This window comes from Chenopodium album, chromosome 10, assembly GCF_948465745.1.
Source record: "Chenopodium album chromosome 10, dcCheAlbu1.1, whole genome shotgun sequence".
In the NCBI taxonomy this organism is placed as follows: domain Eukaryota; kingdom Viridiplantae; phylum Streptophyta; class Magnoliopsida; order Caryophyllales; family Amaranthaceae; genus Chenopodium; species Chenopodium album.
Window position 1 is genome coordinate 50672849 of NC_137843.1, and position 27289 is coordinate 50700137.

Genomic DNA, 27289 nt, shown 5'->3' on the forward strand with positions numbered 1-27289 from the left:
TTTTTCTACTTATGTTCCAAAAATTTTTAATGTTCTAAATTATTTTTAGATTATGTTCTAAATTTGTTCCTATGTTCTAAATATTTTCTATGTTCTAAATTTTTTTTTTCAGATTATGTTATTAATTTTAACCTATGCTACGATTATTTTTTTCAACTTAAGTTCTAAATTATTTTTCTTATGTTCTAACTTTTTTGGTTGTTTATGTTCTAAATTTTTGCTATCTTTTAAATTATTTTTCTTATGTTCTAAAATTTTCAGCTTATGTTCTAAATTTTTTCTACTTATGTTCAAAAATTTTTTTTCTATGTTCTAAATACGAAATTCTCAAAATTACAGAAACCCCATTACTAAAGGATAATTTTAGATGGTTAGATCAAAACTAATAAAAGGCTGAGATTGGTTCTTATATAAGATTGGGTTCTTATATAGAGGAGGGTTCTTACATGAGCCTTCCTCTATATATATATATATATATATATATATATATATATATAAGAACCCTACTTATATAAGAACCAATCTCAGTCGTAGGATTAAAGTGAGATGAGCGGCCACGATTAAAACAAATCACAAACCCTCAAACTCTAACAACTTTCACTTTCTCTCTCCTCAATCTAAATGTTTGTTAGTTTCTCTCTCCTCAAATTCCAAAAAAAGAACGCCAGATGCTGCAATTTAAAGGACTTTCAACAATTTTCCTTCATTTTCTCGGTTAAAATCAACGACATTGATTATAAAATAAGTTAAATTTCACAAACTAAGAGCAAATTTTGGCGAAAAAACTATAGATATCCCAATTCAGGTATGATTAAATTCGACCATTTTTGTAAAGTGATTTGTTTGTTTTCTCACGAAATTTCAGCTATTTTAGGTTTATTTTCCAGCGAGTTTAATGTAAAAATTGTAAGCTGTTTTTTTCATTTTTTCATTGATATTTTATGACTTGAGGTTCGAATTTTCAGCGATTTGGTACTGCAATTTTGTTTGATTTTTTTTTTTTCAAATTTTCAGAGATTTTTGTTACGAAATTGCAACGATTGAGTTGCATTTAGTATGTTTCAGCGATAATACTTGAATTTTTTCAAGAGTTTTCAGTGATTATGCATCAATTACTTGAATTTGTTGTTCAATTTGTCAGATTAAATTCATTGTTCGAACTTTTTTGATTAGTTAGAATTACTTCATTGTTCAAATCTCATCTATTAATTGTTTTCTAATTTTAGATATATTATGCTTATGCTCTTAATTTAGATGTGTTATGATCTAAAGATTTATTTGTGCTTATGTTCTAAATGTAGGTGTATTATGTTTATATTTATGTTCTAAATTTGTCATAGAGGTAAAACATTTAGCATAATGATCTAGGGTGGAAAAAAATTAAAAATTTAGAATATTGGGAAAAAATAAGAGCATAGAAAATAAGTTTAGAACATAGGAAAGTAATTTAGAACATAGGCAAAAAAATTTAGAGCATAGGGTGAAAAAATTTAGAACATAGGTTAAAATTTAGAACATAGATAGAAAAAATTTAGAACACATGGAAAAAAATTTAGAGCATATATAGAAAAAATTAAGAACATTGAAAATAAATTTAGAACATATATAGAAAAAATTAAGAATATTGAAAATAAATTTAGAACATAGAGAGAAATTTTGAACATAGGAAATATATTTAGAACATAGACAATAATATGTAGAATATAGGAAAATAATTTAGAACATAATAAAAATTTTAGAACACATGCAAAAGAAAATTTAAAACATAGGAAAAAAAATTTAGAACATAGGTAGAAGAAAATTTAGAACATAGGTAAATTTAGAACATAGGCTAAATAATTAAAACATAGAAGAAAATTGAAGGCACATGTTTAGAACATGGGAAAAAAATTTAAAGCACATGTTTAGAACATAGGAAAACATTTAGAACATAGACAAAAATATAATTTAGAACATAAGAAGAAAATGTAGAGCACATGTTCAGAACATAGGAAGAAATTTAGAACATAGGGAAAAAAATAAAACATAGACAAAAGAATTTAGAACATAGGTAAAAAGAATATTTAGAACATAGAAAAAAAAAACTTTAGAACATAGGTAGAAAAAATTTAGAACATAGGAAAATAAAACTTTAGAACATAAGTAGACTAAATTTAGAACATAGGAAAATAAAACTTTAGAACATAAGTAGACTAAATTTAGAACATAGGAAAATAAAACTTTAGAACATAAGTAGACTAAATTTAGAACATAGGAGTAAGAAAAAAAATTTAGAACATAGAAAAAGAATATTATGTTTACGTTCTAAAGTACGTAGTATGATTATGCAAATCTTTTTTATATTCTCGTTCATGGTTTAGAACAAATTCAGTAAATTTTAGAACAAATTCAGTATATTTTAGAACATATGCTAAACCTATTAGCTCAATTGGCAGAGCACTATGCAAATGCATAGAAGATGTAGGTTCGATTCCTACATAGGTTAACTCTATAAATAATTTCAAAAAAAAAAATTAAATAAGCACTAAGTTATATTTTATACAAGAATAAATTGGTTGAAATGATAAACGACTATGGAAACTTTGTTACAACTTAACTCACATACAACCTCTTGTCTTGACACTATGAAAAGGAACCTACGTGGGATTCGAACCCACATCTTTTGTGCATTTGCACAATGCTCTACCCGTTGAGGTAGTAGGCTAATGTATATAAATCATTCAAACCAAAAAAATTACTAAAAAGATAGACATTAAGTTTGCTTATACTATTATTAGTAGTCCTTTAGTGCACATTTTGGGAGGGCAAGGACTATCCCATGTTAAGACTAGTACTAACCAAGCAAGTTTTGACAAAAATATGACTAACAATAAATTAAAGGGTAGTTCTTAAATCAGAAAGTATACTCATGATCGATATGCATACTATGTGAGGTTGTTTGAGAAGAGTATATAAAGAGGGAGTCAATTTAATTGTTTTTCATCAACCTCAAACCAAAAGTATTCAAGCTTACAAAGAGGGAGTAAAATCATGTACAAACGCCAGTAAAACCAAAAAGATTATGTGAAGGGCAGGTTAACTAATCTGGAAGAACTATTCAAATAAAGAAAGAAGACAATTTTAACAATTTAGGTGAGCCTGCTGATGAAACAATCTGCAATACAATGTATGATAAAAAATCGAACAAAAAAGAAAAATTCAGAAAAATAGATGAAAAAATTGAAATAATTGCACACAAATTGATAAACGTAAATTCAATTACTCAAATTGAACTCATAAATAAAGAAACTCACAATTTTATCCAGCAGAAAAAAGCTCTAAAAGACTTTATACCTGTTAGTATCATATAATCCTTCCCCACCATCTCCACTAATGGGAAGTATTTCTCCTTATGTTCTAATTGCCTCTTTTAAATCAACTAATATGCTCTAAATAATTTTTTTCTCTTCATTAAAAAAACAGAGCAAGTTAAATTGAAACAATCTAACTATAAAGTTAGGCAACAAATTTAAAACTATAGATTTATAATACTTGATTCATCAAAGTGAAATTCAAATAGAAATTGGCTAAAAAAATAGAATTCAACGAAAACATACATCATTATAGACTCATTAACACTATATAATGCAGAATGTTTAGCAAAATATCATCGAAAATTCGATCAAAAACAGCAAACAAGTCAAAAATATATAAAACTCGTAATGAATGAACATAAAAACAAAGCATGTATTGAAATATCATCCTATTAGAACAATCAGACTATAATTCAACAATTAGAACTATTCTACATCAGACATAACATCAGTGAGATGCATAGGAATATAATTTTCTGTCTAAACATGAAAACTGAGGGGAATCATTGTTATTTGTTGAACTGATGGCAGACAAGGACATATAGAGTAAACCTTCAACATATAAGGTAAACTTTAGAACATAGTAAGATAATTTTAGAACATAGATTGAAAAACTTTATAACATATAAAGAAACTTTAGAACATAAGAATTAGATCCACCATTGCTTTGTTCTAAATAAATTTTCTCTTCTCATCATAGTATCACACATACATCCAGAGAAAAATCTCAAGCAAATTCACAAAATAGAAAAAAAAATCAGGAAAAAAATTTAAAAAATAAAATCGAAAATAAAAACGAACAAATTGAAAATAAAAACGAAGAAATCTAAAGATGTTAACTCTAAAATTGATGAAAGTACGAACAAAAATAAGAAAAATCGAAAAAAAAACAGAAAAATCACAACAAAAAATCGGAATTAAAAATCGCATGAAAATCTGAATAGAAATCTGGAAAAAATCAAGGATTAAAATGAAATCAGAATTTTTTAAGAATTGAAAAACTTACCAGAATATGAATTCGTTGATGAAGATGATGAAGTTTGGCTAGGTTTGAGTTTTGAGGAGAGAGCAGATGCTGAGGGGAGAGAATCAGAGAATATGTTGAGGAGAGAGAAGGAATAGCGTTGAGTTTTATTTTGTTTGAAAGGGAAAAAAAATTGTAAAGAATTACAGAAATGCCATTACTAAAGGATCAATTTAGATGGTAAGATCAAAATTAATAAAAAGGCTGAGATTGGTTCTTATATAAGATTGAGTTCTTATATGAGCCTTCCTCTATATATATATATATATATATATATATATATATATGGGATCATGTGAGAACCTAAGCATAGAATAGGAACTAGGAACTAATTTGGAGCGTTGATCACTCTCAATCCAACGGCTCTTGTTTCACCCGCCTTTTTCATTTCAGTAATGGCATTTTGGTAATTTTGTCACTTTGAATGACCTCCTTTCTTTCTCTCTCTCTTCCTTTCATTTTCTCTCTCTTCGCATCTTCATTTTCTCTCTCTAACATTGCTTGCTCCGCCGCGCCATCTGTTCTTCGATTTTGCGAATTTTTTTGCCCAGATTTTTCAATTTTGATCTTCAATTACATCGTATTCTTCGATTTTTTTCAATTCATTGAGGTAATTTTCTAATTATATTTATTTGTATTTTCGTTGTTTATTTTGATTTCATTGTTTATCTTATTACGAGTTTTCTTATTTAGGGTTTTTTATCGTAATTTTTATCAATTTTTACTTATTAATTGTTCTTTGAATTATTCTATACAATTTAGTGTTTGATTTTGTGTTTTATTTTTATGATTTTGGTTTTTAATTTCTATTTTATGGTTTTACACTTACGGAATTCATTGTAGATGTTTTTTGCATATAGTTGCTATATTGCTTGCTGTTATTAATCAAGTAGTATAATTTGTTGTTGTTTTAAATTTACATTTTGCATTCAGTCATTAATTTCTCATTATTAGTTTTACTTAATCCTTATAACTTCATGTTTTTTAGTTTCTTCAAGTTTTTTAATTTTTTTTTTTTTTTTTTTTACTTTATGCTCTTACTCATTTACTTTTTAGTATATCTCTAATAGTTTTTATTAGTATATTTTTTAAAAATTTTGTTTACTTTTAGTTATAGTTTATTTACTCTTATTTATTGTTTGTTTACTTTTTCCTTCGATTCATTTACTTTTCAGGAACATGTCTGAAAGTGTAGAGCATTGTTCTTCTTCTGTCACTACTGAAGATAACAATGTAAGAATTTCCAAAACACCCACTCAGCCTAAAATATATTATAATTCTGGAGGTGATAAAGAGTATATGCCAGGTTGTTCTTTGGAAAACAAAACTTTTGTTGGAATGATATTTGATAATCTTCAAGATGGTATTGCCTTTTATTACAAATATGCTAATGAGTGTGGATTTAAAGTCCGTTCTAGTACTACTAAATCACAAAAGAATAAGGATGATCCTACTGGTAAAGGAGTTACTGTAATTAAATATTTATTATGTAGGAAAGAAGGGTATGTGACAAATAACAAGAAATCTGGTAAACAAGTTGAAGGTTCTTGTTTAAAGAGAAAGACTGTGAAGAGAGTTGGTTGTCCTGCTAAGATAAAATTTAGGTTTTGTACTGGTGGGAAGTATATGGTTTATTGTTTTTATGAATCTCATTCTCATCCTTTTTCTACACCTATTACTAGGTAGGTTACTAAACATGAAGTTGGTTTAAATTTTGCTCATAAGAAGTTTATTTTTGACAACTCAAAGTTAAATATAGGGGTTGTTATGTCTTATAGCACTACTACAAAAAGAGGAATACAGATCGCCTAAAATAGGGTATATAGAGCGCCTCCAAGGCGCTTCTCTGAAGGGGTGTGTAATACCCCGTATTTTTATACGTATTTTCCTAATTAATTAATTAATTATTATTTTCTAAAAAGGGTATTTTAGTAATTTAACTTACTATTTAAATCTTGGAGCCAAAACGATATTTGAATTTTGGCGCCAAAAGTATTTTCAAAACAAATTATTATTTTGGATAAGATTTATTATCCATTTATCCTATTTTAAAAACCGGATTATTTATATATTTTGGATATTTTAATTAAGGCAAAAGCTATATTTTATTATTATTTTAATACGTCCGAAAATCCCATTTATTTGGCTAATAAATTTCGGATTTTTCTAAGAGAAAATCTGATTTTATTAGTTAAATTATTTGGTGAATATTTGGTATTTTATTATTTAATTATTTATTACAATAAATATTATTTACACAATTATTTTAATTCCTTAAAACTAGCAAAAAAATTTCCTAAAGTAATAAATAGGAGGGCCGAAAATATGAGCTTAGGAAAGCTCAAAAATTTCGGCCATCCCATATAGATTTTGGGAAAAATATTTTTGGTAAATTGTATTTTTAATTATCTCCTTAAAATCTCCTATTTTCCTTAAATCTAATTCTCCATCTTTTTAGTATCCAATCATTATATTTTCTTGCCATCTATTTTTCTTAATTATTCCCCAAGTAATTCCAATTTCCTTAATATTTTTCATAACAATCATACCTTCCATATTCAATTATACACAATCTCTTCAATATCAAAACTTTCCTTAAATCTTTACTCACTTCTCCAAGTAATCTCTTAAACCCTACTTACCATAATTCTTCCCAAATTCTCTTACCATAATTCTTGCATGAGCTAGCCTATAAATACCCCTCCATACCTCTCACATTCTTCACACCAATTCTCTTATTTTCTTCTCCTCTTTTTACACAAATCATCCCATTTATCTATGAAGCCAATTTTCGGGCACTTCTGGTCAGTTTTTGGGGTATTGCTGTTTCACAGAAGATTGTTCCTCTCAAAAATTCCTTGAGGTTAGGCTCAAGGATCACCCAATTCGGAGTTATATCAAAGGAGTTATAGCCTCTGCAAGTTCTGCCTATTCTTTCCAACGAAAATCCAATTCTTTTCTTTTCCTTGGTTTCTTATCTTTTCTCTTTCTCTTCTTTTATTCAAGTATTATTATTATTATTATGGGGGATTTATAAAAATTATTATGAGTAGCTTTAATTATATAAATTAGATTTTTAATGATGTTTATGAAAATTAATTTAAAAGGTTCATGTACATATAGTTGGGGGTTTTTAATTTCATTGTTGTGATTATTTGTTAACCTTATATTAATTAAGGTTATATTTATTTGTAGGGTGTTTTTGATCAAGCTACTTGAGAGTTCTTTTGAAGTGATTTTGGCTAAGCAAGGATCAAGGTACGTTAGGTGGCTAGATACCTTGAAAGTGATCGATTTGAATGAGCATGTTTGAATGATTTTATGGTGATTGACTTAAATTGACTTGAATTATGGTTTATGAAATAAAGGTATGTTTAAAAGATTGGTTTTAATAATTAAATTGGAGTATTGATTTTTATAACATGTTTTGATTAATTAATTTATTATTCATGTTTAAAAAGGATTGGTTTTGAAAGCTTGTTGGATTTATAACAAAAAAGGGAGTTTGAATTATTATTATTAAAGGTTGGAGTTATTGGATTTAAAGAGGATTTATTTAATCATTGAATTAAATTTATTATTTATGCTTTATAAGTATGTTAGTAATCCCACTATGCGGATTTGGTTTATTGATAAGGCTTAGACTTTGTATGACCGGGTCTTTCCTAAAGTATAGCCTTGTAACATAAGGAGACTAGCTTGGGGGGTGTGCACACTTGGGAGAGGAATTGGTTAAATTAGTTTAATTGGTTTTAAAATAATTGGAATTGGTTTTATTGATTATTGGGATTTGAATATTGAGAATTGGTTTTGAATCATGAGTTTGGAATTATTGGAATAATTATTGGAATTGATTTCAAAAGCATGTTTGCAAATAAATTGAATTTAATTATCTTGCACTTACCGTACTTAGCATATTTTGCTAACCCGTATTTCTTATTTGTTTTGGTTTGCCCTGTTTACCGTAATGGTAAGCAGTGTTATTTCAGGTGAAGTGAATAAATTGATACATTGGAGTCCCGGGATTTGGTTTCACTAAGTTAGGAATCTTGGTCTTTGTATCTATTTTTGAGTACTCATAACATTGGTTTCTATCTATAGTTATTATTAATAAAGAAGAGTTTTGAAGTTTCCGCTGCAAAGTATGGTTTTGTTAGTAAGTTGGGTAGCCTTGCGTAATCACGCGGCGGTAATACGCCTAAGTCTATCTCTACGGTATAATTATACGTATTATACTGGTATTTCCGTAGAGAGAGATTTGGGGGTGTTACAAAGTGGTATCAGTTTTCAAGGTCCTAAAAAGATTAAAATTGGAAAAGTAATTAAAACTGTGGGTAGACTTAAGAGGGCATATAGGATAGATAGAGTTTCGCATTTGTGTGTGAGTCAAAAGCCTTATTTTATTTAAAAACTATTTTCCTATTTGTGGAAAGATGAATGAGAAAAGGATGCTCGAGTTCTCTACGGAGGCCTATAATGGGTACGACTCTCTGTCTAGGAAAGGCTCTCCTCAACGTCGTAGGTAACTTTCCTGGGAGACGCGGGCTCAACCGTCCTATAATCATGATTCAAGTACATATTTATTATTTTTGAAAATAAAAAGAATTGAAATTATTTGAAACTTGAGTATGTGATTATGTGTGCATTAAAGTTGGTGTTAAAACACCTGAAAGTGTGTATAAAGGGTCCGAAATTTTGGAGTATTACCCATGGTTAGGTGATTTTGAGTTATACTTGGTTTATTGAGTTATGAATTGCTTATTGCAAATGGATTTTTAATTGGATTGTTTGTGTGATTTGGCATTTAATTAATTGTTTTGCATGTGTGTGTGTGAAACAGATGGAAAAGATTGATCAAATGAGACATCAATATTTTGACATTCATTATTTGAAAGATAGTGGAGTCTCAGTTAGTGAATTCATGACTGGAATTTGTACTTTGGCATTGACCCTTTGTGAGAAGTATGGTGAGGAAGCCTTGACCCAACAACCTTGGATGGTCCTTTTGGCTTTAGCTCATTTACCTAGGATTAAGAAATACCAACCTCTCTTTGACAAATATGGGGATGTGATCAAGGAAGATGGAACAATGTGGAATGAGAAGCATCATCATGAAGGGAAATGGTTAGCAACCATGTCTAGCCTTAAGAGGGACTTGCACTATGTGGAGCGCAAGTATGAACCTAGGAGGAAAGTTGTGAAAATTCCCACGATCCCAAAAGATCGAACCTTTGGACCTAATGACCAAATGTACTTCTTAAATGCCCAAGTACCTTTTTCATACCCAAAGAAGCGACATGAGTATGTGGAATCTAGTGATGAGTCCATACCACCTCTTGGTAGGAGCAAGCATTACCGTTCTCTTAGCCAAACTCCAAGCTATGAATCTTCAGAACAACCTAGCCTAAAAGTCCATTTCCATGTTGCAAAAAGGCATAAAACTCGTTCTCAAACTGCAAAAAAAAGAGCCCAAAACCCCAAAGCTTCTTCAAGCCAACCTCGTGGGGATGTAAGCCCAACAAAAAGCCCAAGTTACACTCTTGGCCCGGACAGAAATATAAGTAAATCTGGGTCAAGCTCATCAGGCTTTATTCCAAGCTATAGTGGTTATAACCCAACTTTCATGGCCGAACCAAGTAATAGAAGTGAGGATCCGGATTATGATCCTATTGAAGATGGTTATGCTCATAGTGTTATTTGATTGATTGATTTTGAACTATGGTTTTGTTTGGTGTCTCAATAATTGTCCTAAATGACAAAGTTGTATTTTCATTAATTATTAATGAAATAAAATGAATTATTTGAAATTTCTCTATGTTGTTAAGTGAATTAAATGCTTATATGATAAAACTTGTTTTAATTTTCAAAGTGTGATAATTAAACCCAGGAAGTATGTCTCCGAGAATGAGGGATCAATTAAGGAGTAAGCGCACTGGTTCCAAAGTTGGGAAGGTCCTTAAGCAGTTAGCCCATATTACTGAGAACATCACGAAAGTGGTGAAAAAGGAACACCGAAATCCCGAGCTTCATTCATATAGTGAAGTCTTTAAGAGGGTAGCTACAGCTAAACCACCTGTTTACTTAGGAAAGGAGGACCCAGCCAGCCTTGAAAACTGGATTAGGGAGTTTGACAAGTTGTTTGATGCTATCAATTGCCCAAGTGAGATGAGGGTGGACAATGGGGTTTACTACTTGAGGGAGGAAGCTGATTTATGGTGGGCCCAAAGAAAAGATGAGCTGTTGAAGAAACCAAACTTTGGGTGGGATGAGTTTAAGGAAGCCTTGAGAGAAAAGTTTTACCCTTCCTACCTGAGAAAGCAAAAGTGCATGGAGTTTACCAACCTAAGGATGGGGAACATGTCAATCAGTGAATATTACAACAAGTTCATTGAGTTGATGAGGTTTGCCCCGGAAGTAGTCCTTACTGAAACCATCAAAGCTCAGAGATTTGAGCAAGGCTTAACCTTGACTCTCCAAGGGAAGCTAGGGGGAGTGACCTTTGAGACTTTGGATGAAGTTTATGGCCGTGCAGCCCATCTGTACGGAATTAAGGGGAGAGAGATGGAGCAGGTTGGAGAGAAAAGGAAGAACCCGGACTCTTTTCACGGGGGTGAAAAGAGGCACAAGCCCAATGGGAATTACCAAGGGAATTCTGGTGATAGGAGGGACAACAAGGGAAACTTTGGGAAGGGGAATGGAGGCCAGTCGTCCAACCATAAGGGGAGTGGGAACCAAAGGGGTGAGAAACCCAAGAGAAGGTATTTCTGCAAGCGATGTGAGAAAGACCACCCAGGGAAGGACTGTGAGGGAAACCCGGTAACTTGTCGTTACTGTCAGAAGTTGGGACACCGTGAGTACGAGTGTTTCAAGAAGGAAGCTGATGTTAAGTCTGGGAAGGTGAAAGAGTCTAGTGCACCTAGCAAACCACCTCAATCTAGTGGACCTACAACCAAGGCTGGAACCAATAGCGGTGCGGGAAGTGCCCCAAAAGGTCGTGTGTTCGTGATGAATAGCCTTCAGGCTGAGTCTGCTAATGATGTGGTAATTGGTGTTTTCTTTATAAGTTCATCTCCTGTGAGAGTCTTCTTTGATTCAGGGGCGTCACATTCTTTTATTTCTAAGAAAGTAGTAGGGAGTCTCGGTTTAGAGAGTCCTGAGTCAGTTTCTCTAGATGTGTCTATCCCGTCTAGGGAAGTGAGGAGTTGTTCAAGATTGTTTTTGAGAGTGCCTATTTCTATTTCTGGGGTAGAATTTCTGGCAGATTTGATCGAGTTCGATTTGAACGACTTCGATGTAATTCTGGGTATGGATTGGTTGGGAAAGTATGAGGCAAGGATCGATTGTGCGGCTAAAAAGGTCACCTTAACTAGCCCAAATAAGACCAAAGTGGTATACAAAAAGGAAGGGAAAAGTTCAGGGTTGAGAATTGTGTCTGCAATGCAACTACAGAAGCTGGTTAAGAAGGGTTGTCCTTTGTTTTTGTGTAGTGTTCAAGAGATTGAAAGTGAGGAAAAGAAAGGTGAAGAGGGTATTCCTGTTGTAGAAGAATTTCCATATGTGTTTCCAGATGAGATTCCGGGTATGTCGCCAGTAAGGGATGTTGAGTTCACTATTGACCTAGTGCCTGGAACTGGACCTATCTCTAAGGCTCCATATAGGATGGCTCCAGCTGAGTTGAGGGAGTTAAAGACCCAGTTGGATGATTTATTGGAGAAAGGTTATATTAGGCCTAGTTCATCACCCTGGGGAGCTCCAGTATTGTTTGTGAAGAAGAAAGATGGGAGTATGAGGTTGTGTATAGATTATCGAGAGTTGAACAAGGTGACAGTGAAGAATAAGTATCCATTACCAAGGATCGATGATTTGTTTGACAATTGAAAGGAGCAGGAGTATTTTCAAAGATAGATTTGAGATCGGGTTATCACCAGTTGAGAATTGGGGAGAAAGATATTGCAAAGAGTGCTTTCAGGACCCGTTATGGTCACTATGAGTTCACAGTTATGCCATTTGGTTTGACCAATGCACCTGCAGTGTTCATGGATTTGATGCATAGGATTTTCAAGCCATACTTGGACAAGTTTGTGGTAGTGTTTATTGATGATATTTTGGTCTATTCAAAGGATGAAGAAGAGCACAAGGAGCATTTGAGACAAGTGTTATTATGTTTAAGGGAACATCAGTTGTATGCCAAGTTGTCTAAGTGTGAGTTTTGGTTGGAGGAAGTAGCATTTTTGGGCCATGTGATTTCCAAGGATGGAATTTCAGTGGATCCAACCAATATTCGGGCTGTGAGTGATTGGCCAACCCCAAAGAATGTGTCAGATGTAAGGAGTTTTCTGGGTTTAGCAGGCTATTACAGAAGGTTTGTGAAGGATTTTTCGAGGATCGCGAAGCCCATGACAAGTTTGATGAAAAAGGAGCATAAATTCTTATGGACTCCAGAGTGTGAGGAGGCGTTTAAGATCCTGAAAGAAGGTTAACCACAGCACCTGTGCTGGCCTTGCCGGATGGGAGTTATCTGTATGACGTGTACAGTGATGCATCGAAGTTGGGATTGGGATGTGTGTTAATGCAAAATCGAAGAGTGATTGCGTATGCCTCGAGGCAGTTGAAGGTTCACGAAGGGAATTACCCAACCCACGATTTGGAGTTAGCTGCAATAGTGTTTGCCTTGAAAATTTGGAGACATTACTTGTATGGGGTGACTTATAGAATTTTCACAGACCATAAGAGTTTGAAGTACATTTTCACCCAGACGCACTTGAATGGGAGGCAGAGACAATGGTTGGAGTATATGAGTGATTATACATTGGATATTCAGTATCATGAGGGAAAAGCTAATGTGGTGACAGATGCTTTGAGCAGGAAGTCAGAACATACGGTGAATGTGATGGTAGTACCAGATCAGTTGTGTGTGGAATTTCAGAAGTTGAACTTGGAAGTGATGGAGAATGGTGAAGTAACTAGGATGTTAAATGCCTTAGTGATTCAACCATCCATTTATGATGAGATAAGGGAAAGTCAATTGGAAGATGAGAAGCTAAAAGCAATAAAGAAGAAGATTGATGAAGGAGAAGTGTTGGATTTCACCATTTGTGATAAGGGGAGTATTCGATTTAAGGGGAGATGGTGTGTACCGCAGAATCGTGGTGATCTAAAACAAAGATTGATGGAGGAGGCTTATAATTCTCCTTATTCAATGCATCCTGGAGGGGATAAGTTGTATAAGGACATGAAGAAAACTTTTTGGTGGCCCAATATTAAGAGAGAAGTGGCTGAATTTGTGGCTAAGTGTTTGACATGTCAGAAGGTGAAGATTGAGCATCACAGGCCTCAAGGAAAGGTCCAATCCTTGGAGGTACCTAAGTGGAAATGGGATTCGATTTCTATGGATTTTGTGGGAGCTTTGCCAAAGACCAAGGTAGGGAATGACACTATTTGGGTAATAGTGGACAGGTTGACAAAGTCAGCAGCGTTCATGCCCATGAAGAGTACTTGGACTATGGATCAGTTGGGAAGAGCATACGTGAAGTTTGTGGTGAAGTACCATGGGGTACCCACGGATATCATTTCGGATAGAGATTCAAGATTTTTGTCTAACTTTTGGAAAAGTTTGCAAAAGGCGATGGGAACTAAGTTGCTAATGAGCACAGCGTTTCACCCAGCAACAGATGGTCAAACGGAAAGAACGATTCAGACATTGGAGGACATGTTGAGAGCTTGTGTGATGGAGTATCAAGGGTCTTGGGAAGACCACTTGGATTTAATAGAGTTCTCTTACAATAACAGTTACCATGCAAGCATTGGAATGGCACCGTTTGAAGCATTGTATGGTCGGAAGTGTAGAAGCCCAGTTTGTTGGAATGATATAAGTGAGACTATGGTTCTTGGGCCAGAAATGATTGAAGATATGGTGAAGCAGGTCAAGTTGATCCAGGAAAAGATTAAAGCAGCCCAGGATCGACAGAAAAGCTATGCTGATTTAAAAAGGAGGGAGGAAGAATATGAAGTTGGAGAGAAGGTTTTGTTGAAAATTTCACCCATGAAAGGGGTGATGAGGTTCGGAAAGAAGGGGAAACTGAGCCCAAAGTACGTAGGGCCTTATGAGATCATCCAGAAAGTGGGAAAAGTGGCTTATAAGTTGGTCTGCCTAACGAGCTAGAAAGGGTTCACAATGTGTTCCATGTGAGCCAAATTCGAAAGTATATTCCGGACGTGACACATGTGTTGCAACCAGAAACCATCGAGATGGATGAAAATTTGACTTATGAGGAAAGACCGGTAAAGATTCTTGACTCTAAGGTAAGAAGCACAAGGAACAAGGATGTGAGCATTGTGAAAGTGTTGTGGTCAAATCAGAAAACTGAGGAGGCTACATGGGAAGCTGAGGCTGATATGAGGAAACGATACCCAGAGTTGTTTACCTAAGGTTAGTGGTCGAGTTATGGGGGCGTAACTCCTTTTAAGGGGGGTAGAGGGCGATAGAGTTTCGCGCGTCTACTTTTCGAGTCATTTTTGAGTGATTTCGAGTCTTATTTGAGTTTAGTTGGAGTCTTGAGTCAAGTTAGGATGTGCATGAACCAATAATTTCAAAATGATTTTCGTTTCTTTTGACTAAGTTTCGGGTCGAAACTTATTTTAAGGGGGGTAGACTGTAATACCCCGTATTTTTATACGTATTTTCCTAATTAATTAATTAATTATTATTTTCTAAAAAGGGTATTTTAGTAATTTAACTTACTATTTAAATCTTGGAGCCAAAACGACATTTGAATTTTGGCGCGAAAAGTATTTTAAAAACAAATTATTATTTTGGATAAGATTTATTATCCATTTATCCTATTTTAAAAACCGGATTATTTATATATTTTGGATATTTTAATTAAGGCAAAAGCTATATTTTATTATTATTTTAATAAGTCCGAAAATCCCATTTATTTGGCTAATAAATTTCGGATTTTCCTAAGAGAAAATCTGATTTTATTAGTTAAATTATTTGGTGAATATTTGGTATTTTATTATTTAATTATTTATTACAATAAATATTATTTACACAATTATTTTAATTCCTTAAAACTAGCAAAATAATTTCCTAAAGTACTAAATAGGAGGGCCGAATATATGAGCTTAGGAAAGCTCAAAAATTTCGGCCATCCCATATAGATTTTGGGAAAAATATTTTTGGTAAATTGTATTTTTAATTATCTCCTTAAAATCTCCTATTTTCCTTAAATCTAATTCTCCATCTTTTTAGTATCCAATCATTATATTTTCTTGCCATCTATTTTTCTTAATTATTCCCCAAGTAATTCCAATTTCCTTAATATTTTTCATGACAATCATACCTTCCATATTCAATTATACACAATCTCTTCAATATCAAAACTTTCCTTAAATCTTTACTCACTTCTCCAAGTAATCTCTTAAACCCTACTTACCATAATTCTTCCCAAATTCTCTTACCATAATTCTTGCATGAGCTAGCCTATAAATACCCCTCCATACCTCTCACATTCTTCACACCAATTCTCTTCTTTTCTTCTCCTCTTTTTACACAAATCATCCCATTTATCTATGAAGCCAATTTTCGGGCACTTCTGGCCAGTTTTTGGGGTATTGCTGTTTCACAGAAGATTGTTCCTCTCGAAAATTCCTTGAGGTTAGGCTCAAGGATCACCCAATTCGGAGTTATATTGAAGGAGTTATAGCCTCTGCAAGTTCTGCCTATTCTTTCCAACGAAAATCCAATTCTTTTCTTTTCCTTGGTTTCTTATCTTTTCTTTTTCTCTTCTTTTATTCAAGTATTATTATTATTATGGGGGATTTATAAAAATTATTATGAGTAGCTTTAATTATATAAATTAGATTTTTAATGATGTTTATGAAAATTAATTTAAAAGGTTCATGTACATATAGTTGGGGGTTTTTAATTTCATTGTTGTGATTATTTGTTAACCTTTTATTAATTAAGGTTATATTTATTTGTAGGGTGTTTTTGATCAAGCTACTTGAGAGTTCTTTTGAAGTGATTTTGGCTAAGCAAGGATCAAGGTACGTTAGGTGGCTAGATACCTTGAAAGTGATCGATTTGAATGAGCATGTTTGAATGATTTTATGGTGATTGAATTAAATTGACTTGAATTATGGTTTATGAAATAAAGGTATGTTTAAAAGATTGGTTTTAATAATTAAATTGGAGTATTGATTTTTATAACATGTTTTGATTAATTAATTTATTATTCATGTTTAAAAAGGATTGGTTTTGAAAGCTTGTTGGATTTATAACAAAAAAGGGAGTTTGAATTATTATTATTAAAGGTTGGAGTTATTGGATTTAAAGAGGATTTATTTAATCATTGAATTAAATTTATTATTTATGCTTTATAAGCATGTTAGTAATCCCACTATGCGGATTTGGTTTATTGATAAGGCTTGGACTTTGTATGACCGGGTCTTTCCTAAAGAATAGCCTTGTAACATAAGGAGACTAGCTTGGGGGGTGTGCACACTTGGGAGAGGAATTGGTTAAATTAGTTTAATTGGTTTTAAAATAATTGGAATTGGTTTTATTGATTATTGGGATTTGAATATTGAGAATTGGTTTTGAATCATGAGTTTGGAATTATTGGAATAATTATTGGAATTGATTTCAAAAGCATGTTTGCAAATAAATTGAATTTAATTATCTTGCACTTACCGTACTTAGCATATTTTGCTAACCCGTATTTCTTATTTGTTTTGGTTCGCCCTGTTTACCGTAATGGTAAGCAGTGTTATTTCAGGTGGAGTGAATAAATTGATGCATTGGAGTCCCGGGATTTGGTTTCACTAAGTTAGGAGTCTTGGTCTTTGTATCTATTTTTGAGTACTCATAACATTGGTTTCTATCTATAGTTATTATTAATAAAGAAGAGTTTTGAAGTTTCCGCTGCAAAGTATGGTTTTGTTAGTAAGTTGGGTAGCCTTGCGTAATCACACGGCGGTAATACGCCTAAGTCTATCTCTACGATATAATTATACATATTATACTGGTATTTCCGTAGAGGGAGATTTGGGGGTGTTACAGGGTGCCCTATAACGTCTACAAAACGCCTCTTTGGGGCGATTTATATCTTATAGATTATAGAGCGTCTATCTAAGATAACAGCTCTCTATTCCATGTATAAAATAATTAAAAAAAACTAGGAAAAGAGAGCGGTCATCTTAAGATAAGCGCTTTATATTTATGTAAAAATTCAATGCCTATCATAGATAGACAATCTCTTTTTCTTATTTTTTTCTTAAAAAAAATATTATTATTGTTATTATTATTATTATTATTATTATTATTATTATAATTCTTATTACATTATATGAATTAATAATAACAATTTATTTATCAAAAATAAAAAACAAATACTGTACTTGTATTTAATTAAAATAACTAATTCATGAAAAAAAAAAAACTGATTACTTCAGACAACCACCACTACCATCAACACCAAACGACAGCAACACCTCAAGCACCACACCACAACAATCAACGCTACCACCTTCTTTTCACCACCTTAAACCACGTTCTAATTTTTGCAAGAACAATTCAGATAACCACCTCTAGACCACTCCAATCACAGCAGCCACAACCCACACAAAGCAACACCCCTACTCACCCATGCTCCCGGATCAACCACCCGTAAATCAACGTGACAACAGCCAACAACACTGCCAAAAAAACCGATAATATTTATTGTTATTGTTTAGTACTTCAACATAATTAAAAATCAAAAATTAACACCAAATCTAATGTAAAAAAATCAGAAATTTGAGATTTAAAATTAATATGTGAGAATTAAAATGAAATTCAAAATTTTTGGATCAGAATAAAATCAAAATTTTAGATCGAAAAAAAGAGGAAAAAAATCAATTGATAAAATAAGAAACTATAACATGAAATCCAATTGATAAAATATAAAAAATCAGACATTATATCATAGAATCCAAACACCCACAAAGCACTAGAGCAACCGCACCAAACACCCACAAATCTAAAAGAATTGAGAAGTAAAATGAAAAATCAGAAATTTGAGTTAGAATAAGTTCTGTGACCTTTGGATCGAAAAAAAGTAAAAAAAACATAAAAAATGTATCATATCAATCACTTTACAAAACCCATAAAACGAATTTGAATATTGAAATTCAACAAAAATGTGATTAATCTTCACATACCGTTTTGCATCTTTAGACTTAATCCGTTTTATAGAACATTTAAACATTGAAATAGGCTCCTCCGGCTCGATCGACGGTGGCATTACGGCAGAGCATAACCAGTTTGTAGAAAGATGCAACCCACTGCGGACAAATTGAGACAACGCGAACGAAGGGGCTGGGTGATTGAAGGGGTTGCCATGGTAATGAACGAGGGTTTCTGGGTTGGTATAAGTGAGGGATGAAATAAGAAGAGACGGGAGGGAATAGAGTAAAAGAGGAAATGAGAGGAGATGGGGAATGAAGTGAGAAAATTGACGGCTAGTTCTTGATAGGGAAGGAGTTAGGGTTAGTGGTATAGGAAAAGCTGGGAAACCAACTGTTCGGTGCGTTTTGCTCATAAAAAATGAAAAAAAATTAATTATAATATTTATATAACGGTTAACTAAGGGAGGTGATCTATATTGTACCTAGTAAAATTGGGATACAACAAACAAAGCTATTAACTTGGATAGGCGCTCTATAAGTTTTAACATACAAAGCGCTTATCTTACATAGGTGTTCTATATAATTCAATAGATCGCCTATGTAACTTGACAGTTTTGTATTGTGTGTTACTTATTCCACTTTTTGTGGTAGTGTAGGATCATGAAAGAACTTTGTGGTGGGTTTCAAAATGTCAGGGGCAGTAAAAATGATTTCAAAAATTTTTCTAGGGACTTGAAAGTTTATATCTCTAATGCTGATGGTGCGATGTTTGTTCAGAAGCTTGAACAAAAAGTGAAAACCAGTAAATGAGGTTATTATTTTGATTATTGTGTTGATGAAAGCAGGCATTTGACCCGTGTCTTTTGGGCTGATGCTATTGGTAGAAGAGATTATCAATTATTTGGGGACTCTTTATCTTTTGATTTTACCTATGATACAAATAAATATTCATTGGTTTTCTGTCCTTTTACTGGTGTTGATACTCACAAGAGATGTGTTACATTTTGTGCTGATTTATTATCTAAAGAAGACATAGATTCTTTTGTGTGGCTATTTCAAACTTTTTTGAAGTGTATGGGAAGAGAACCCTCTTGTATTATCACTGATCAAGATCCTGCAATGGGTTTTGCCATAGAAAAGGTGTTTACCAAGACTAAACATAGGCTATGTATGTGGCACATAATGAGGAAGGTACCTGAAAAGGTTAGAACTGCTTTTTGTAATGAAACTGATTTCCTAAAAAAGCTAAGTGCAGCAGTTTGGGATAGAGAAATTGATCCTCATGTATTTGTTGATGGCTGGAATAGTGTTATGGATGCACGAGGAGTTTGACCTTGTCGATCATGAGTGGTTTGCATACATGTTCAAGATTAAACATCTTTGGATTCCTGCATATTTTAGGGACTTATTTATGGGTGGTTTACTGCTATCTACTTCTAGGTCTGAAGGTGAAAACAGTTTCTTTTGTAATTTTACAAACCCTCATGTAACCTGTGTTGAATTCTTTGTCCATTATGAAACTGCTCTTGATGCTCAAAGGCATGAACAGGATGAGTTGATCAGGCTTAACAAACTTGAGCCTCAATTGGTTACTCATTTACACTTGGAAAAGCACGCTATTGTTGTTTATACTCGTGCCATATTTTATGATTTTCAAGAAGAATGCCAGGGACCCTGTTTTTCATGTGGTGTTGAAAGTTGTAGTTCTCTGTATGGAGATGGTGTGGAGTTTTTTGTTATTGTTGATCATGAGAAAAGGAAAAATTTTGATGTAACTTTTGACTTGGCCACATATGATTCAAGTTGTACTTGTAGAATGTTTGAGAGTCAAGGCGTTTTATGTAGACACATTCTGTTTGTTATGAAAGGCAAGTGTATACGTGAAATTCCCAATCCTTATATCTTGAATCGTTGGAGAAAAGATGTTCTGAAGAAAGCTTCTGTCATAAATGTTGCTCTGGATGATGCTTCTAAGTATGATAAGAAGAAGCAATTGGTCAGTGATATATGGTCCAAGATTTTCAGTTGTGTGAGTTTAACTGACCAATCTGAGGATGATTTATCTGAGCTTATTAGGACATTATCTTCATTTGAGGAGCAGATGATATCAAAGAATAATCCTGAAAATGCACCTAGTTCAAAAGAGGTGAAAGATGCTGATATTCAGGTTCTGGTTGGGTCAAATGAAGTAGATGTAAATATCTTGCCTCCAAATCAGTGTCTTAATAAAGGTTCTGCCAGAAGTTCAAAGAGGTTGAAGAGTGTAAAAGAAATAGGTACTGAACAAAAATCCAAAAAGGGCAGAACCTCTAGAGCTTGTGGTGAATCTGGTGTTTCCCATGACAGTAGAAACTGTCCAAACAAGTAATTTTTCAGGTATTTTACTTTTAAATGTGTTCCATTTATTTTAAACTTCTATTTATTTACTTTAACAGTAACTTCATTTACTTTTTATTTTGTGCAGGTATTATTATACTTGGTACTTTTTTTATTTGGTATTTTACCTCTTTACTTTTCCTATTTACTTTAAGTTGTAATTTATTTACTTTACAATCTAATTTATTTACTTTAATTTGTCACAAATAACTGATGTTTATTTTTGTGCAGTTATTATAATACTTGGAAATTAGAAGATGTTTTGGAAGATCAAAATCAAGATTTAATGAACAAATTTTTTTTATTATTTTTATTATTGTAATATTTTTGCATTTACTATAAGTAATTGTATTACAGAACTTAAGTTCAGTTTATTTACTTTTAGCTATTATACATTAAATTTATGAAATAATTCATTTACTTTTATGATATTTTATATCATATGAATTGTTTGATATATATAATGTCCTTATTTACAAAATTAAAGATAATATCTTGTACTACTCCCTTTGTCATAGAATAGTTGTTACCATTTCCATTATTTGTTCTAAAATACTTGTCACATTTTCCATGGAACCCGAGTTGACAAGAGTATTTGAGACTCGATCTCGAACATGAATTGACGTGTAGATGACCTGACCTAAATGTAACCCATAGATTATTGACTTGGTGACTTGGACTTGATTATAAGCCGTAAAATTGTTGACTTCAACCAAATTCGTCTAAAATTCTATATTGACTTAATTCTCTAACTCGCTAATTATTGACTTGAATTGAATGTAACTTGACCTGTTATTAAACTCACCTAAACCTGTACCAAACCTAATAAGATGTAAGGCCGGTTGTAATTCAACTCAAGCATGACCCAATCCGTATTTGATCAACATAGGTTACGGTATTAATTCCTGTTGACCTAACTTGAATAGACCCGACCCATTCTTACTTAACCCAAACCAAACTCGTTCTTACTGAAATAGTGTGGTGCATGACCTTCCAAAAAACAATATTTTAAAATTTTGTATTTTTTTAGTGTGACCAAGCATTTAACTACCACCTCCACAACCACCTCACAACCACCTTCACAACCACCTCCACCCATGGATGTGGGGCAGGTCAAGTAGGAGACCCGACCCATCCTCAGTTTGGTGGGCATGGGTCTCGGTTTTGCGGGTGGTGGGACGGGGATGGATGGATTTTAAGTTGTACCCGCCCCATCCCTACCCCACCTTACCCGCTCCACTTTGTACCCGCCCCATTCCCAACTTATATATATATATATATATATATATACATACATATATATATATATATATATATATATATATATATATATATATATATATATATATATATATATATATATATATATATATATCTAAAAGAAAAATAATATACTTTTATACTATTTAATAAAAGGATTACGTGAATTAAAATATTGTACCCATCGTGGCGTCGTGGGGAAGGGGATGGGGATTGAAAGGCCAACATCCGCCCCGCCCCGCCCTTATAATCGAATTAATTCACTTTACTTATAATCGAATAACATGTTTTGACTTGAATTTTTTTCTTGTTTTGACTTGAATACTTTTTACCATTTTCACCTCTACTTTAGATCCATTTTCTATTACTTTAACAGTATTTTTCTTTACTTTAAAATCGAAAACCATATTTCAGAAAGATTTTTTTTTAAACTTTTTTTCTTTTATTTTAAACATAGTGTTATTTACTTTAACACTGTTTTCATTCACTCTTAATCGAATAACATGTTTTTGATTTGAATTTTTTTCTTGATTTGACTTTAATACTTTTTCCCATCTCCACCTCTACTTTAGATCCATTTTCTATTAGTTTAACAGTATTTTTGTTTACTTTAAAATCGAACACCATATTTCAGAAAGGTTTTTTTTTTTAAACTTTTTTTCTTTTACTTTAAACATACTGTTATTTACTTTAACACTATTTTCATTTACTTTTTGATTGATTTCTTCTACTTTTACATCTACCACCATTTTTGACACATAACAATCCCAGTAATTCAACTTAGAGATATAATATGTATTCTTCATACAAACATACTACTTAAAACTACTGATATATTCTAATATCTATGATATATTCAAATCTACTGATATCATTTACAATTGTTCAGATGCTTTCTTCTCTTCCCAATTCTCAACATTTGTAAGCAGTGTTTGTTTCATTTGATTGTTATCATTGAGAAGTAGGTCAAGCACTGTTCTTATGTGATGGTGATTCAGTCTTGGAAATTCCTGTAAAAAAAATAAAAGATTAACTTTAGTTTACATAAATTACCAGATAAGTATAGAGTTCAAGGACTTCAAAAATAAGTATGGTAACTTACCTCTTTTATTGTTCCTAATCCTATCCCATTTGCACCATCATAAACCTTCATATGCAGCAGTAGATAGCTTACTGAGAAATTATCTTCTTTTTCTTTTTGGAATGGAAGTTCAATTATTCTCAGCTTGTAGGACAGCATATCATTTGCTTGTGGATGCTTTCTTTTTTTAAACAACTTTTGTACTTGTATCACCTGCAATGCAATGAATATTAATATAATATAAGACATTGAAAAATGAATTTAAAGACATTTTTTTAATCTATTGATTCTTTACCGTTTCTAAGATAAAACTCTGTACAAGCTCATATTTTTCATTGGTCTCGTATAAAGTGTTGTCCAGATGGTCAATTGTTTCATCTTTGAAGTTTATCACAGCAAGAAAATAATGATCTTCCATCTTCAAAGGTATAAATACCTGCACATAGGTTTGTTTTACACATATTTACTTTAAACCTGTTTTTTATTACTTTAAACATATATTGTTCTACTTTAAATATTAATTCTGTCTTACACATTGAGCTGCATCCAACTCCAATGATTGTGAACTGTTCCAATCAATCCATAGTTTTTGCAGACTTGTTACTCCTTTTTTCCCATGAGCATTTAAACACATTGTTAAAGCATCCTGCAAAAAAAAAAAAAAAAAAAAAAAAAAAAAAAAAAAAAAAAAAAAAATCCAAAGATTATTTCTAATATTTGTTTAATGCATAATTTTAAATTATAAAATTAAATCGGAAAAACTTACCATGAACTCAAATCCAAAGAAGAATCTGATCAAGTCATTTTCAAACCTGTCTTTTTGCATTTCAATATTATTGAGGTGGTTTGACCAAGCAGTGATTATATTACTTGAAACTTTCCATTCATTGATCAAAGCATTACAATCTTGCCTTACTATTTCAATTGAATCTATAAACCAGCCAACTACTTCGCTATAATGTTGAATTAAAATTAAAGTTATACTTATGGCAAACAATTTTATATATAATTCAATATGAGTATTTGTTTTTTAGCAAGTATAAAACATACCTCTTGTTTGGAAAGTTTTCATCATCATTGATTGCTAAGTAGTCAATCACTTGGTGACATGTCAAACTCATGTTATCCATTACTTCCTTGTGTTTCTTCAAGAAATCAGAAACACATATCATATCTTCCACCCCTTTCTCCTTCTCTAGTTTCCTAACTACCCTGAACCTTGAAATTTTTCCCATAAGTTGTTTTCTTTTGGTGTTTATGTCTGCCAAAGCAAGAGTAGCACATATTTCTGCACGATACACCTTTCTCCTATTTGCTAAATCAAGGTCAGAATCAAAAGTGTCTCCAGAAAAACACAGCATATGGATCATTGCAAAAACACCACAATCAAGAGTATATCTCGGTGTCTTCCACTTGAAGTTAACTTTATCAAACTCATATTCTAGTATTTCATCAGCTTTTTCATGATTAATTCTCTTCAAAAAGTTTGACATTTCCTCCACCTATAACATTTGTAAAGCAATATATAAGTAATACAAATTTATAGTATAAATTACTTTAATAAACATATGATTTACTTTAATCTGAACATCTTTAACTTTATATTTTATATTATTTTTTTACAAGTAATATAATGTATACTTTTAATAGATATTCTTTTACTTTAATAAAAATATTATTTACTTTAATCAGAACATCTTTTACTTTATATTTTTATCTTATTTTTTTACAGACATTATAATGTATACTTTTAATACATATTCATATACTTTAATAGTAGTCTTATTTACTTTAATAATTTACTTTTTATAAAGAAAAAAAATCTTACCACAATAGATCCAAGAATTCTGTAGAAAGGCTTTTGCTTGTCATCATACTCCCTGTTATCCAAGTATTGAATGGTCTGATTCATAAAGTTAACCACTATTAAACTATAGGGGTTAATCAGACAGATTGGAACAAAAATCTGTCATTAAAATTACAGTTATTAGTCTACAAATTCAAAATCATAATGACCTACAATGTAGTTTAATATACATGAATAATAAGACATACCAACTGAGTTGTCATAATTTTCTCCTTTGCATCACATAGGCACATTCAATCATACCATGCCTGATTCAATTCTTGTGAGTGTACTGAAGGAGACTTCACATGTGTTGTTTTATCTATTTGCTGGGAAGGATCTTGTGACATGAGAGACAGCTCTACAGGTCTCTATGTATTAATGAGCACATAAAACATATTACTTAATGAGATCATAGATGTTTAATTATGATTTAGCTTAACATTTTATTTAACTCTTACATTGTGGTCAATGCCAAAGAAAAAGCATGAAGGATCTTCTTTCAATCGAGAATCATTCATAAGGAATGACCAACATTGAACTATATTAGATTTTATCATTTGAGCAGGGGCTGTTGGAGCTAGGGATGTTGTGTCATCTCTTGTTATCATGAGAAGACCTTCAAATTTCACAATCTCTTCACTGTGCAAAATTAAATATTTATAGTAAATAAAATATTATTTAAATTAAACTAAATATTATCTAAAGTAGATATAATATGTTTGAAATTAAATAATACATTACTTACTATTTGAATGGGCTATACTTCACAAAGCAGTAATCAGCCACTACTTGATAAGCTCTAGCATTTCATGTATTCTTGATTTGTTATCTTCATTGTCTTTGAAATAAAATCAATTTCAATATCTTTTTCTCCACAATCTAAATTTATTTTAACTTTTGAAACTATCTCCTGGTGAATGTCTTTAAGTTCAATGGTTGTTTCTACCTGAAGTTGTTTTTCAGCATCACCTGAAATAAAATAGTAGATATAGTTTCAAAACAATCATCCACTATTGACTATGGATTGATTAAATATTTACCAAAGTTAACAAATTACTTTCAATTGTTTTGTTTGTTGTTTTCTTTGTAAGTGTTGGCTGATTTAGGATACTCTCAGTGACTGAGTGTACTATACTACTAATATCAGCATCAACTTCTTGGTTATCAGCATCCTTTTCTCCTTTCTCTTCATTCTTCTCTTCTTTCTTTTCAGTGTTCTCTTTCTGCTTCTCATCTTCCTTTTTCTCTTGTTCCTTCTCTGGTTCATTCACTTGTTCCTCCTCTTTGTTGTCTTCCTTGTTTTCCTTATTTTCTTCCTCCTCCTTATCAGCATCCTCCTCCTTTTGTTCCTTTTCTTCCTCATCCTTCTTTTTCTCCTTTTCTTCCTCCTCCTTTTTCTCCTTTTCTTCCTCCTCCTCCTCTTCCTCCTCCTCCTCTTCTTCCTCCTCCTCCTCTTTTTTGTCATCCTCCTCGTTTTTTTCATCATCCAGATCCTCTATTTTCATATCTTCATCATCATCATCCAAATTGACAGTTTTAGGATCAACTGTACTTTCTTGATTAGGTTTAGAATCTGTTTTAGAATTTTGATGTTGCTCCTCCCATGTTGATAGAATCACACTAGTTACATCTCTTAAATCATCATAAAGCCTGACTATTTCATCCATAGCCCTTTGTACTTTAGGATCTTCCATTAGCTTTTGTGTTTCAGAAACCTGTTGAGAATTTGATGTAGACACATTCATTTGTTGTTGTAGACACCCATTTGTGTCTCCCCAAAATCAAACCCAGTGAAGAATACCTTTTGCGTCGAATGATTATCGAACGAAGTGAAAATGTGAAAGGTCAGGTGTTGCGGTTAGTTTTAAAAATTCTTTCTTTCTGTTTTCGAAAAAACAACTCTATTTTATGAAAATAGTCAATCCAGTTTAGTTTGGTCCATGACAAGGTTCCAATAATAGTGTAGTTGGATGGGGCTTGCAAAGAGCTTTTCAACGATATATTATAAGCCCAATTCCGATGAATAATAAGGAAGTTGTGGCCAAATACTAAACTGGGCCCGGTTTGATCTTTACATGCGGCCCAATGATCTAGGGGAGGGCCCAATGTTAATTATTATTCCTAAAGTTATTAGAATTAATTATAGTCTTCTAGAATTCTCTAGAAGGTTCTTT

At 32.3% G+C, this 27289-nt stretch overlaps 3 protein-coding genes across 3 annotated transcripts; all 3 read left to right on the forward strand.

Moving 5' to 3' along the window:
* Window positions 1-5556: 5556 nt before the first annotated feature.
* LOC145565336 (protein FAR1-RELATED SEQUENCE 5-like) lies at window positions 5557-6063 on the forward strand. The gene has a single exon (XM_081625376.1). The coding sequence runs from the start codon at window positions 5557-5559 to the stop codon at window positions 6061-6063; it is 507 nt and encodes a 168-aa protein (XP_081481502.1).
* Window positions 6064-19209: 13146 nt separating this feature from the next.
* LOC145565337 (protein FAR1-RELATED SEQUENCE 5-like) lies at window positions 19210-19881 on the forward strand. Its single transcript, XM_081625377.1, has 2 exons — window positions 19210-19316; window positions 19395-19881. Exons 1-2 carry the CDS (start codon window positions 19210-19212, stop codon window positions 19879-19881), a joined length of 594 nt encoding a protein of 197 aa, XP_081481503.1.
* Window positions 19882-19909: 28 nt separating this feature from the next.
* LOC145565338 (protein FAR-RED IMPAIRED RESPONSE 1-like) lies at window positions 19910-20917 on the forward strand. Its single transcript, XM_081625378.1, has one exon. The coding sequence runs from the start codon at window positions 19910-19912 to the stop codon at window positions 20915-20917; it is 1008 nt and encodes a 335-aa protein (XP_081481504.1).
* The last annotated feature ends 6372 nt before the right edge of the window (window positions 20918-27289 follow it).